Genomic DNA, 13,758 nt, shown 5'->3' on the forward strand with positions numbered 1-13,758 from the left:
CCAAAGTCCCTCCTCTCTTTCCTGGAGCCCCTTCAGGCACTGGAAGGTGCTCTAAGGTCTCCCTGGAGCCTTCTCTTCTCCAGGTTCAACACCCCAACTCTCCCAGCCTGTCTCCAGAGCAGAGCTGCTCCAGCCCTCCCATCATCTCTGTGGCCTCCTCTGGACTTGCTCCAACAGCTCCATGTCCTTCTTGTGTTGGTGCCTTCAGAACTGGACACAGTACATACAGCTCACGTTTGTTGTTTATCCAGCTACAGTGTTTAAAACTAAATTTGGATGACAATTTGTTAGAACCTTGCAGTTTTCTACACTCACAGCAGCCTGCAGGCTGCAACGCACTTCAACTATTTCCATGAGCAGTTTCCCAGCCCCTGTGCTGGACTGGGCAGCTGGCAGGGGGAGCTGCAGGAAAGCAACTGGGGAACAGCTGCTGCTGCCTCAGGCACTCTGCAGACACAGCTTTTCCCTTTTTTGTTGCTTCTTCTCAAGGCTATTCTAATCCATCATTTTCAATACCTGCACTGAGGACTGTGTTTCTTTGCAGAGATGACCATGAAGAACTCGCTGTTGGCAGAAAAGTGCCTTTTCTTCCTACATACAGTGCAATAACCTCATGTATCCTGCAACAATTCTGGCCCATGGTGAACTTTCTCAAGTGCACTCTGATCTTTAATGAAAGCCCAAACAACCTTCTGGGTTGATTGAGCATGGCACCTTCCTTTCCAGCTTACGCCCACAAGCAAACTAGGTAAGAACAGCATTTGGCATAAGTGAGGCAGCTGGGGATGGGTCCCCTGCTTCCTGCTGAGCATGTTTTGTGGGTGTAACTCTGCTCCAGTCACAACCTGAGCTACGTACTGGACTAGAGTGATGCTGCTGCTCTTTGAGTTTTTTCAGGTGAGGATGTTTGCTGGGAGGTGCAGCAAATGGCAACAGGGAGAGGGGCCATGACTGTGACCTTGCCCAGCTGCTGTCGGCCAATGCACGAGAGGATGCAGAGCCAGGTATGCCTTTAACAGGACCCTGCTGCTCTACTAAGGCAAGGCTTAATGAAATTTTGAGGGCAACAGATGTGACTTCCAGATGCACATGAGCAAGAAGCATTTTCATCAAATGCATTAGAAATACACTGTCCCAAAAGCCAATTGAGCAGTGTTAGCCCTGCCTGTACCCCCAGCTTCCTCAATCTCAGCTAAGCAGCAAACATCTGGGACCCAGTAAAACAAAACTAACAACAGAAAGCACTCAGGAAAAACCTTTATGGTCCTTTGTGGCAGAACAGAAACTTTCACAGGGCAGCTGCTTTTCTGTCCAAAACAGCAATGTCTTACAAACTCTCCAGATTGTTCTCTGATCCCACCTTCTCAACTGCTGCGTAGCGACTGGCCAAATGCTTCCGTAGGTCAGCGATGTGGTGGTCACACTTCTTCATGTCTTTCTTGAAGTTCTCTCTGAAGTTGAGTAGGGGTTTCTCTACCTCACTCTGAAGCTGGTAATGAAAACAAAGGAAGAAGTGGCAATGAGGACCCAGGCAGTAATCCCTGGCTCTTCTGCTGAGCAGAGCTCAGGACAGAGAGGAAATAACACACACAACAAGTCTCTTCCCCAAGAGATCTCTGAGAGATGCTGCTGCCAAATTCAGCTCTTCACAGGACAGCTCTGTTAAGGGAATATTTACTGAAGGAAGCAAAAGGACAGAACTTGTCCTCCTCTCTCCCTGTTAAATCATCTCTCTCTTCTTGCACATTAAGATCACACTTCAGGAAATACCCAGAGCACTACTTGAGGCACTCCGATTCTGGCCTAACTGACTCAACTTGCTTAAAAAAGCCCAAAGTGCATAAACTAAAGCTGCTAACCCTGACTGCAACTTCTGTCAAGTATAAGGGAAACCTTACACTGAGCCTAAAGAGAAATGTGAATGTTTAGTTGAAACTCTTTAAGGAGTGGCAAGAAACCACTGAAATGAACTCAGGAGAGATCCATCAAGACTGCACGTGTTTATCTCTTCCAACTGACTTGGCAGCCAGTAATACCCAACTCTTATCAGAGTTCTTATAATACTATTCTTTGACCTCCTGATACATAGTTTTGACATCTAGGAAACGTGCTCTGAAGGAATAATACAGACATTTCACCTCCCCAGAAGCAACAAATACTTCTTGTCTATTTCCCATCCTGAGGGGATGCTGCACTCCATCAATGCAGGCGAGTGGGGTCCACAATCACCTAACATGGCCCAGAGTGGAGCAGTATCAAATAGTCCTTGAAAGCAAGTACTTCTGGCCTTTCTCCAGTGCTATTTTAATGGAGAAGGAAACTTCACTAAGCTCAGTACAGCCTTTTAATGGGGAGAGGCTACAAAGAGTCAAGGCCCTACAGCACACATCCTGGAGAGGTTAAACAAGCTAAAGCAGATCTTGTTTAGGCAGATGAAGACTGGCACCATGGTGATCTAATATGGCCTGCAGCTAGCTGAAGGTCAGATGCAAGGGTAACAGAGCCAAATTCCTCTTTGTAGGGCCAGGCAATGTCTCAACAGCCAATTGAATGACAGCTGAGCACTGGAACAGGTTGACCACAGAGATCATGAAATCTCTGTCCATAGAGATATTCAAGATTCTGCTAGACAAAGATGTAGCTGACTTGAACCACTGTAGATGGTAATCAGGTGCTCTGACTGGGGCAGAGGAGCACTGGAAAATAGTGGACAATATTTTTATGACAGTGTCATCAGGATGGCCTCACACAAGCTAATAAGGACCTGTTCACAACTCCATGGTTACACAAGCTCTCTTGAGAACAGAAGTAAAAACTGATAGCTGTGCCAGGAGCATTGTCAATGCTCAACAGAACAGAAACTGTAACAGACAGAAGTTCAGGATGGCTTCAGTGAATTCCAGGGGCAACAGATCAAAATGGATAGAGACCTGTGTCCAGCTGAGTTTGAAGTAGCTAAATTGTCTGTGTGCCATTCAGACTGCTTGCTCCATAAATACATGGACTAACCTGGGTAAAAAGCCCAGCATGAGTCAATCATCCTCAGTGGAAGAAGTGGCAACCTGACTCACCTGACATAAGCAGGTACTGCTCTGAAAACCTTATAAAAATCAGCAGGGCCAGGGCCACACCAAACAGGAAAGCTGGTTTTCACTGGTAGTTAGTTCCTCTTGCCTAACAGAAAGTTATTTATTTCCCATAGTTTATAACGGGATGGGAAATCCTGAGATCCTCATAGAGATGGGAAATGCATCACCAGGAGGCTCAAAATGAAAACAAGGCAACTGCTCTGTCCAGCTCTGTGCTCTGGGAATCAAAGAGGCAGACTTCTCAGTGAAGGCAGTCATCCTTCCTCTAGCATCATTATCCTGCTTGAACTTCCATCTTGCAAGAGGTACCATAAGCTATAGACTCATGTATGAATGACCCAGGCTTTTAAATGCTGCATTATAGTTGTCCAGATTTATTCCTTTTCCTTTGTGCTTCGTGTTCTTGCTACAAAACTTTCAAATGCATGCAACTGATGGAAAAAACAAACTACTTTCCTAAGATGGAGAGATTCAAATCACCAGTGTATTCAGACCCATCACTGGGTGAGATGTGACAAAGGACTGGAAATCTCAGTCAGTTTGCTAAAAGAAGTTATCAGGTATAAGACAGAGACCCTGCATCTCTGTACCAGTATGGTAGAGACTTAGGCAGAAAGACAGGCACAGGGTAGTTAGATGCTGCAGAAACTACACAGCTGAGTTATCAGAAAACATACTTCAAAAATTCCTCTGATTTCTATTTTTCCCTTTGCTCTATCAGCACCATTTCCAGAATGGCTGGTAACACACCATCATATCCAGGCCAACCCACCATGGCTTCAACTAGTACAACATGTGTGCATCTTCCAGCAGAACTCAACTCCTAGAGCTTAGTGAGGGCTAATAAGACAGCTGGAGAAGAGCTCAGTGGCACGATGGCCTTCTTGAAGGACCCATCCTGTGCATGAATCCACAGCTGCCATGCCAGTCTGCACAGGCATTAGCAGTGTCATAATACTTTATGTTCTGAGTGCCACAAGAGTGCTGTCACCTTCTCTGATCTGTTCATGACCCCCAATATAACAGTGCCACGAAGGACTGTCACAGAAGTTGTCCAACCACTTCATGGTGTTTATGTCTGAATGTTCTTGGGGTGCTCTGCACTGTAGTGACTCCTTTGTGCCAGCACTGGCTGGCTTGGTTCAACTATCAACAAGAAATATAATCACTGCATGTAAGAATAAGGTCTCTGAAAGTAATTGCAATAATCAATATATTCAGAATCATACCCTGTTGAGAAAAGAATGCTGGAACTAGGAACTCCCAAAGCAGGTATGGGAACAGTGGGGAGAGTTCAGAGGATGCTGTGGAACTTCAGTGCAGGGTTTAAAGAAAAGTAAAATAATGCAAGAGCCCCTATACATTGCCTGCCTAGAAGCACACAACACTCCAGGGTGCATTTCTTCCTCTTGGAAAACAATATGAGAGGACAATGGGGAGCAAAAAGTATTTAAATAATTACAGCCCTGAAGTAGAAGTTCGAAGCAGAGCAGCAGGTTACCAAGGCAGCAGCTGGTTGCCTGAGTAACCTCTGCATAATCACTCACAAACAGTGCAGAGCTATAATTTTCCTCCAGAACATGGCTGTTGTGCTGAGGTATCTGCCACTGTATTGAACTTGATCACCCACAGGGGCTACCACAATGTAACAGGACACAGGAGTGTCACATGTGTGGGAAGAACCAGATAACTACTATAATTTGTACAAGAAATCACCTTGGGCACCACTTCAGAGAAGATCCAAAAATAACATGAAGTAAGTTCCCAGTGCACTTTTCAGAAAGGCTAATGATCTGAAGAAGTCAGAGTCCTGGTTCCCTTCTTTCCACACAGATTTGGTAGATTCTTGTTGGGAAGTCAAATGTTATTTTTTATTTCTTCCTCTAGAGCAGTAATCTGTATGAGCTCTACCTAAATTTACTTGAACAGGCTGGAACTCAGAGCCCTAGGTGAATAACATCTAGAATCAGTTTTCCATCTTTTTTGTGAAAAATGAAGGCTAGACTTGTTTTACCTTAATCATCTAGTAGATTAACAAACTGTGATTTTGGCAGGAAGAATGGACGGAGTTTCCACACGTCTGTTCACCTTCTAAATTCGTACCACATACGTGTGTATTTTCCACACTAACAAGCACTGAAGGAAGCTCCACATCAATGACAGGGCAAAAATCTTTGCAAAAGGAAGAACTCTTTACCTTAGAAGAAAATTTGAGATGAACCTCTGCTTCATCAGCTAGACTCTTCTTTAGTTGAGCCCAAGCCTCTCCTAGTGTGCTGAAAGAACACAGAGCGACAGCAATCAATGCTCTGTCTTCTGCACGTCCCCCCAGAGATGTCAGGCAGTGTCAAACAGATGGGGTACAGTGCTCTGTACCTTATCCTGCTCAGCAAAGTCACAGAAAACTGACAGCAGAAATCTAAGATAAATTATCTCTGTGACCAAAGCAGAATTATATTGGCATCGTATGCAGCAGATCTTTATAAATCCTGTTCATAACGAGCTCCAGTTACAGAGATGCCAGTTTCCAGAAGCAAGATACTTCAGTATCTTATCCTTACCCATAAGAAAGCTTCTCCTTTCTAATCTTTAAACTAAATTTTCACCAATGCAGTTTTCCCACTGTCTCTTCTACTTTACATCCTGCTTTTAGTGAACAGATTATTCTACTTGGAGAAGTCTTTCAGTATTTGAAAATTACCAAGCCTTTTCTCCACTTTCTTTTCCCTTCAGACATATTTTCTAGACACTGGCAGTTCAGGTACAATCCTCCAGACTCTCTCCAAAAGCCTAGATTCCTCTTAACGTGTCATAACCAAAACTACACCATCTTCCAGCAGAGGCCTTCCAGTTGCTGAACTGATAACAGATTATTTCATGTCAGCCACTCTTTCTTCTACATATCTCAGGATGACTGCTTTTTTAGACAACAGCCTGAAGTTGTTGATGAATAAGCTTGTGATTCACTCCAGCCAGATCCTTCTCCCACAAACTCTTATGTAAGTGTATCTTTCACATCCTGTGAAAGTATAAAACCTGCTACTTTGTCCTCATTGCAAGGCATCTTAATTTTTTCAGTTCACTTACTTCGTTTAACGAAGTAATTATGAATTGCAATCTTGTCTCCAAATTGCACACACCACCCCTCCTAGCTTCGTCTCATCTGTGATCACAGTAAACCCATCATTTATTCTAAAAATTAATAATAAAAGCATTGAAAAAAAATCTGGACTGAAGACAAACATGACAGGATCTCACTCCATGGCTGCTTTCTGTGCTTTCCTTTCTGTAAGCAGTGGGTATGATTTCTTACCTAGCTTTGCACCTCAGGCTTCATTTAGGCCACACTTCTCTTGCCTGCCTACAAGAATCTCCCATTGCAAAAAGCTGTACTAAATCAAGAGCTATGATGCTGACTTCTGTTATGCCATCACCAGAGGGATTCTGGTTGGTTTGACATTGTTTGTTCTGTTATGCATCCACAATAATTGCTCATCATCTTTGTTTTCCGCCGAGTGCTTCTAGAAAGCTTGATGGGTTTATTCTACCACTTTGCACAGGTTATATAAAGCTCACTGATCTACAATTTCCTGGCTCCTTCTCTCTCCCACCTCCTTTTCAAAGATAGTCATATTTGTCCCTTCCTGGTAGCCTGAAAAATTACCTTTCAGCTGCAATTTCAAAATAACGACCTGTAATCTCTGACATTGCTCCAATGAGTTGAGTCCTCAAGCGTGTTCATCGCAGATAAACAACCTGAGACTCTTTATCACCTGCATAAGTGCTCCCAGTTCTTCTCCTTCCCTAGTCCCATCCTGAGGTCTCCTCCCACTGTCCAGTTCTCACTGGTACTATATCATCTGACCTATTTAAGTAAAGAAGATATTTGAGCCTGCTGAGCATCTTCAGCATCTCTTATCCAAACACAGTGACTGAGATGACCACAGACTGCATCCCCTGTGTACATGCAGCAGCACTGTATTCACAGAAACTTGGAGAGAACCATCCCAATACCACAAACTGGTCCCATCTCATCACCCTCATGTCCCACTTACATATTTGATGGTGGGTTTTCTTACCATCAGAGGACCCTAGAGGTACAGCTCATACATTGTGTTAATTTCATAGACTTCTGGAGAGCAAAGCTGGAAAACACTCTGAGGGATATGAAACCTGCAGTGGTAACTGGTGTGTTCAGAGCAGTTCATGAGATTGCCCAACTCACACCTTTTCAGAAATGAGAGGAAGACCCTTGAGAATGTTTGAGTGTGCTATGCTGCATTCCCCCTTTTTGGTTCCTTCAGAGTCTCCTGTTTGCCGCTCCTCCTCACATCTTTAAATGGAATTATTCCCTTTCTGGGGTCTCACTATTAACCAGGATCTTCTCACTAGCCTCTTCTTGGACCTAGGCAATGTGACCACCACAGCACCTTCTATTCCCTTATCTTGACACCTCTCCAGGCAGTGCCACTGGGCAGTGTTCCTAGCTCCCTGCACTCCACTCCGTGTCCCCTTCAGTTCCTTTGACATGTTTTTATGCTTTGATCCTCATTCCCTCTCTTTTCATCTACTCTCCCCTAGTTTCCTTCCCCTTCATTTTTTCAAGCATCCCCCCTTCTCCTACTGGGGGTAGGAGAAAGTGGGAGGAGGATGTGGTAGAAAGTGGTTTTAGCTTTGCTAGGAGCAGGTTAACACCCATGCCTAAAGGGGAAAGAAGAACAGAAACCATTGTCAATGCAGGTGCTTGGAGAAGTAACAGCCTAGTTCAGTCTCTTGCCATTTCTGTCCTTGCCTACTGGAAGCTGAGCAAACACCTCCTGGAGCTTCACTGTCAGCAGACACAACACAGTGTGCCAGAACTAGGGTGAGGGCAGGCAATTCCCACCTTGGATTGCAGTGCTTAGAGGGTTTATGTTGAAACAGATCAAGTTAAAAACTTCTGATGCTTCAGGAGTGGTGTCTTTTCGTTATTACTGAAGAATTACAGTCTAGTCTGAAGTGCATTGCTTAAGAGCTCCTTCATAACTTCCAAAGTGAACACGACGTAAATAAGGGACAACCTGCTGTTTTTCATGAAGGGTCAGGCCCAAGATGAGAAGAAACTTCTATCTCCCCCTATCTGTGCTGCTCCAATTCAACTGGCCTGACTTTATGGACCCACTATCAGCTGTATATATATATTCCATGTATTATTCCATATTCAAAGTAATTTAGTACTTATACATGCTCATCCCTAAAGGAACTAGTGCTGGCTAGAACAAGGACAGCACAACCACATTATTGGAAATGCAAGATTTCATACAGATATTCCTAAAAATTTACCATTAACATCTCCAAAAGAAAAACATTCCAAACCAATTCTATCTTCCCCAACATGCCCAGGATGCCAAGATGAATAAACTTCTCCTCAATGGGAGAGCTCAGGAAAAATACATGTACCTGTGTGGGAGGAATGCCTGTTATGTTAAAATTCCTGTCTTCTGCAGAAGTCACAAAGACACACTTACCCTTCTTCCTGAGCAGCCAAGGAATTCTGAGACAGCTTGGACAGGTTCTTAGCATATTCCTCCTCAATCTTTATCCTACACTCACACACACACACAGAGAAAATAAAAAGACAGCAGTAAGTAAGCTTTAAGGCAGAAGCCCACACACATAATTTAAAGAAATTCTCTGCATTTTAACAGATCTTGCCACAGGAATTTTCCTTTCTGTCTCCAGGGCTTGGCAGCACCAGTTTCAGAATCCATCTCTCCCCTCCATATGCTAAAAATGCAATGGCAAGAGCAGGGATTATGCAGGACAGCATGTGTGATAAAATTAGAAGGAAAAGCTACAGTTTCTGGAGAGCAAATAACAAGGACAAAGTGTTTCTGCTGTGCAACATGGACTGTCTGCAAAACTGGGCTCACTTCAGAAGCACATGTTTCAGTCTGCTGCGAAACGTGAGGCTGGAAATCCTTGAAGCAAAGATGAAGGAACACAGTGATAACAGGAGAAATCCAACTGAGGTTTGGGGAGCTGGGCTGCATGTCCCTAGAGACACCAAATGCTTCCTGCCCCCTACTACAGACACCACACCTGAGGAAGATGTGGCAGGAGCTTCTGTGATGGACACAAGGTGGTGCAGCCCCTGCCCCTCACCTATCCCACCCACTGCCTGGTTCTTGTCTCCATTCACCTGGCAGCACCAGAGCAGGACCAGGATCTGAGCCTTCCAGTGGTGGGGGTGCAGAAGAGGGACCTTGTTGGCACAGAACCACCATGGGCTGCAGGGAGAACAGGTGTAGCTGCTCAGCGAGGGGACAAGGGTAAATGCTGAGTGCACAGCAGGGAGGGAGGGAGCAGCTGCTGGTTCAGAGGTGATGTGCATCACACCTGAAACCCATCTCCAGCTCTCCTGAGTTCTTCTCCTAGTGAAACATTTGCAAGGCACAGAAGATCCCCACAAGGGCAAACAGCTGGCTATTCAGTGGTCTTCAAACCAGCTTCCTCTACAGAGCATCTCCAGCAGAGCTAAGTGGCACCAGGTGGAGCAACTCCTGATTCTGTGCTGTGTACAAGTAGGGGAAAAACCTGGTTTGAAATGCATTTCCCTCTCATGAGAAGATAGAAGGTGTCTGCTGCCATCAGTGCCTGTCCCATGCATGGCACTCTAAATGCAAAGCCACTGGCATCAGTGGAAGTTCTGCTCACCAGTCCCAGCCTTGGCCCAGGCTCTGGAATTCCAAATGTTACCTGTACTGCAGGTGGATGTCACTGCTAACAGGGCAGACTGCCTTGGCAAGGAGGAATAACAATACAAAATAGCAATAAAAAGGTAAACTGCTTATTCCTTAAGAGCTCCAACTACAAGACATAAATTTTCCACCCCAGCTTGGTGCCCTGTCATCATCTGTGGCCAAAACACCTTTAACACCTCTAACAAAGCTAAAAAAACAAGATGAAGATACACCTCAAAAAGGGAAAAAAAAAATGCCTTCTGGCCCCAACTGATAGAAACACCCTGCAAACTCTGGGTGGTGGTGACTGTGAAACACCAACACACCAGTACACAGGGACTCCTGAGCCTTGTGAGCCCATGTCCAGAAACCCCCACAGCTGTTTCACAGTTACTCCAGCTCCACAGCTAAAAAGCCTTAAGTTTCTTGTTTCCACTAACTTGTGTAAAACCTTCCTGTTTAGTCAGAAGCATTGCAGATGAGAAGTGCATTTTTGACCTATACTGTCTTGAGTTCTAGTTGCTCTTTGGATGCTGCTCTCTCAGTTTGTTTCTTTTTAAAGTACTTTGTGTGCCCACACTCAAATAGTTTCAGTCACATGATGTTATAATGGAAGAAGGCAAAAGAGAGAGGTACAAGGGGAGGCAAAGATGATCTGATGTGACTACCATGCAGGAAGAAACTAAATAGGTTAAGACAACACAGGGAATATGAAAAAAAGGTAATAGAGGGGATCTGACAGACAACTAACACAACTGTCACTGCCTGAAGACAGAGACTGAGTCTTTTTACAGTATTTCTCCAGATTAGGAGGCAACAATGAAATAAGCAGACAACAGAAACACAATTACTTTTCCTGCAGTGCATAAATTGCAGAAGTCAGCCACAAACTGTTGCAGCAGTCAAAAATATCAAAATACTCAAAAGGATCAGACAAATAGTGGAAGATGTTTAAAAGTATCTGCTGAACATGGCAAATCTAAGGCAAACACTCTGGCTCTGGAAACCCTCAAACTTCTGGTTGTTGGAAGCTGGGAGGTGCTCTTTTCCTCTTACACACTCAGTACAGACACGGCCAGATGAAAACCAGTGGGCTAGACAGACCCTCTAGAGCCAGTCTCCTGTTTGTGTTTCTTTTCATGAAGCTGAAGAATCATTTACATTTTCTAAGCATAGCTCAGCTCAATAAAAAAAGTGAGTGGCCAAAAGCCTAAGACAGTGCTCTTCTGCTAATAAAAACACTACTCCTTATACTTGGAGAGACTGATGCTATTCAGGGCAGTCTGCAGATTTTCTTGGCTTTTTTGGAGTGCTCACTTGAATGCAAATGCTGGACCATGTTTTCCCTTCTTACTTCAAGTAATTCTTCCCTACTTTTACACCCACATTCTTGATCTTTCAGTTCAATTTACTAATTATTTCCCCCTCTTTCTTGAGGTTTCTCTTATTAAAATTCAAAGTCTGTATTAAATCTCTACCTTTGTCAACAAGAACTGAATGAACACATAATTGCTCAGTCTAAGAGTGCTGTTCACAAGTAGCTCTCATAAAAGCATCTACTTGATAAACTAAATTTCAGTTAGTTTATTTGATGAAGAAATCTGGTTATCGTGTCTCTTCCCAGCTTCCAATTTAAAGCTATTTTTATCAGCTGCCTGAACCTCACACCCAGAAGGCTGGTTGTACAGATGGAGAGAATTTTTCTGAACATGAAAATCCCTAGGTAAATGTGATCTTGCATTCCCCAAGCCACCTGATGGACATGAAGAAAACCTTATCAATATTTCTTCCCTCTTAGCTGGGAATGTAAAGGTTCCCCTGATGGCCTGAGCTCTCATTTCATAGAATCATAGAAAGTCAGGTTGGAAGGGGCCTCAAGGATCATTTGCTCCACCCTTTCTAGTTAATAATATAGTTTAAATGAGATGGCCCAACATTCTGGGTCAAGCTGAGGCTGAAAACCATCCAGTTTAGGGGAGTCCACCACCTCCCTTAGGACATTATTCCTTGAGTAACCTCTGCAGCAAAACACTGCCCTCTTTTTCCACACAGAGCAATCCTGAATCACTTGTTCCAAACAGGAAAATAAATAAATAAATAAATTCATCCTTCTATAACTCTCCTCTAGATCCTCTCACACTCAATTCCAAACCTCTTTGGCTTCCAGTACAAAGTGGATCTTTTCTGTCTTTTCTTCTATAATTTGCCTACTTCTTCCTCTGCTGAGGACATGAACATGCCCCTTCCCAGTGTCAGAGCTGCTCCTTTCTTGCTCTCTTATTTCATGCCAACCTTCCCTCCCTCTTGAAAGCTGCTTCCTTTTGTTCCTGTCAAATGTCATTATATATTACTTTATTTGGAGAAGCTTTCATCCTCTTTTCCCAGGCCAGTTATCAAAATTCTGGGTGTCTTCTCATCTTCTAGCTTAGCAAGACTATTTCTCTATTTTATTCTTCCTTTGCCAGCTGGTCCTTTCTTCTGCCTCTAGTCACACTTTTCCATGGATCATCGAGGCAACTGTCTCTCAGATTGTCTTAAATTAAAGGCATTAGGAACCACACACAGATGCCATCTTCATTCCCTGTCCTTTGCATTTCTTCACTGCTGCCACATCCCTAATACTAAAAAAAAAGACAAGAGCAAGAAAGAAAACAAACCACAAATGAAAGCAACTTTCTGCAAGTTCTGCCCAATCAAACTGTCCCCCAAACACCAACACAGGTGCCTGTTTGGTGCCCTGTTCATCACTTCCACCACTGTTGATCAGCACAGCCACCCTGCGTCCCACCAACTCAGCAGCAAGCACACACACAGAGTCAACAACAGAGAACAGCAGCTTCTTCAGCTTGCCTCCAGGAGAGGACATCCATCAGCATGCTCTGCCTTCCTCCTCAGAGTAAACACAGCTTCTTTCCTATGGGCTGTTCTCAAGTTTTGAGAGTCATCCTCAAAATGATTTACACTGGTTTGGATGCGCGACAAGTGATTTCAAATTACAGTGACAGTGCTTGTGAGTAATGATGTCACATCATCTCCTGTACATGGCTGAACTGAACATCCATCACCTGTTTGCTTGGTGCTCACTGCTCTTCCCATATCAGCAGAGCAACAGACCATTAATAGCATTCTGGCATTTTCTGGCAGAGAAATCTGCCTTTAAGACTTGGGGTTCAGTCTAAATATCTGTGCATGTGCTTAAGACCCAAGTGATGTCTTTTTACATCCTCCCCTAGGAGGCTGTGCCTGTGCTCCATATCAACAAATTGCTTCTCTATTTTTTAGACAAAACATTTCCTTTCTAAGTATTATCTCTACTCTGTTTTGTCCACGTCTGTTTTTTTCCAGAATCTGCAGCTTAAAAACCTTCTTGGTTCCCTCTCTCTAACCAGACATTCGTGTGCAATGCAGCTGAGACAGACACAGCAGGAGAGATGAGTGAGACCTGGGGAAGGCTGCAGAGTGTGGACGGACATTAAAGAAATACTAAATAGTCTTTAAGAACTGGTAGCATATCTTTTATGCAGTTTATGTTACATCATTAATGTATCAAAGGAATATCTGAATCAGGAAAAAACAATAATGCCATAAATAACTTGATAGGAAAGTGTTAATTACCTCTCTCGAACAAACTCCGCCATTTCTTTCTGCATTTGTTTCCCTTTAAGTTGCTTTTGAAGAAGAATTTCAAACCCCGTCACTGTATTGTTCCCTTGTGAATCCTTCTTATCAGCCTGGAAGGAAAAAGAAGTTCAAGAAAAAGATATGGGGATCAAAACCACAGACACACAGTCCCCAGCAGCCCAAGAACAAGCAGTGATGGTGTCCAAAGAGCCCTCGTCTGAGAACACCTGGTGGTCACAGCACCTCAGCCTCTCTCAGAGGAACAGCTCAACATTTTCTCTTTCTCCTCCTCTTATAGCTTTTTTTTATATTAAAAAAAAGTACAA

General features: G+C 43.8%; 1 protein-coding gene across 4 annotated transcripts in view; it reads right to left on the reverse strand.

Annotated features, from left to right (window-relative positions):
• The window catches only part of GAS7 (growth arrest specific 7), a 92,843-nt gene that overhangs the window by 14,091 nt on the left and 64,994 nt on the right, over positions 1-13,758 (reverse strand). For all 4 annotated transcript variants that reach the window (XM_051634684.1, XM_051634683.1, XM_051634682.1 and 1 more), the window contains 4 exons: positions 13,427-13,542; positions 8,597-8,671; positions 5,287-5,365; positions 1,361-1,489 (listed from right to left, as the gene is read on the reverse strand). In XM_051634684.1, the coding sequence (XP_051490644.1) occupies positions 1,361-1,489; positions 5,287-5,365; positions 8,597-8,671; positions 13,427-13,542 (399 nt within the window). The remainder of the gene's footprint in view (positions 1-1,360; positions 1,490-5,286; positions 5,366-8,596; positions 8,672-13,426; positions 13,543-13,758) is intronic.

This window comes from Apus apus, chromosome 17 (genome assembly GCF_020740795.1).
Source record: "Apus apus isolate bApuApu2 chromosome 17, bApuApu2.pri.cur, whole genome shotgun sequence".
Lineage (NCBI taxonomy): Eukaryota > Metazoa > Chordata > Aves > Apodiformes > Apodidae > Apus > Apus apus.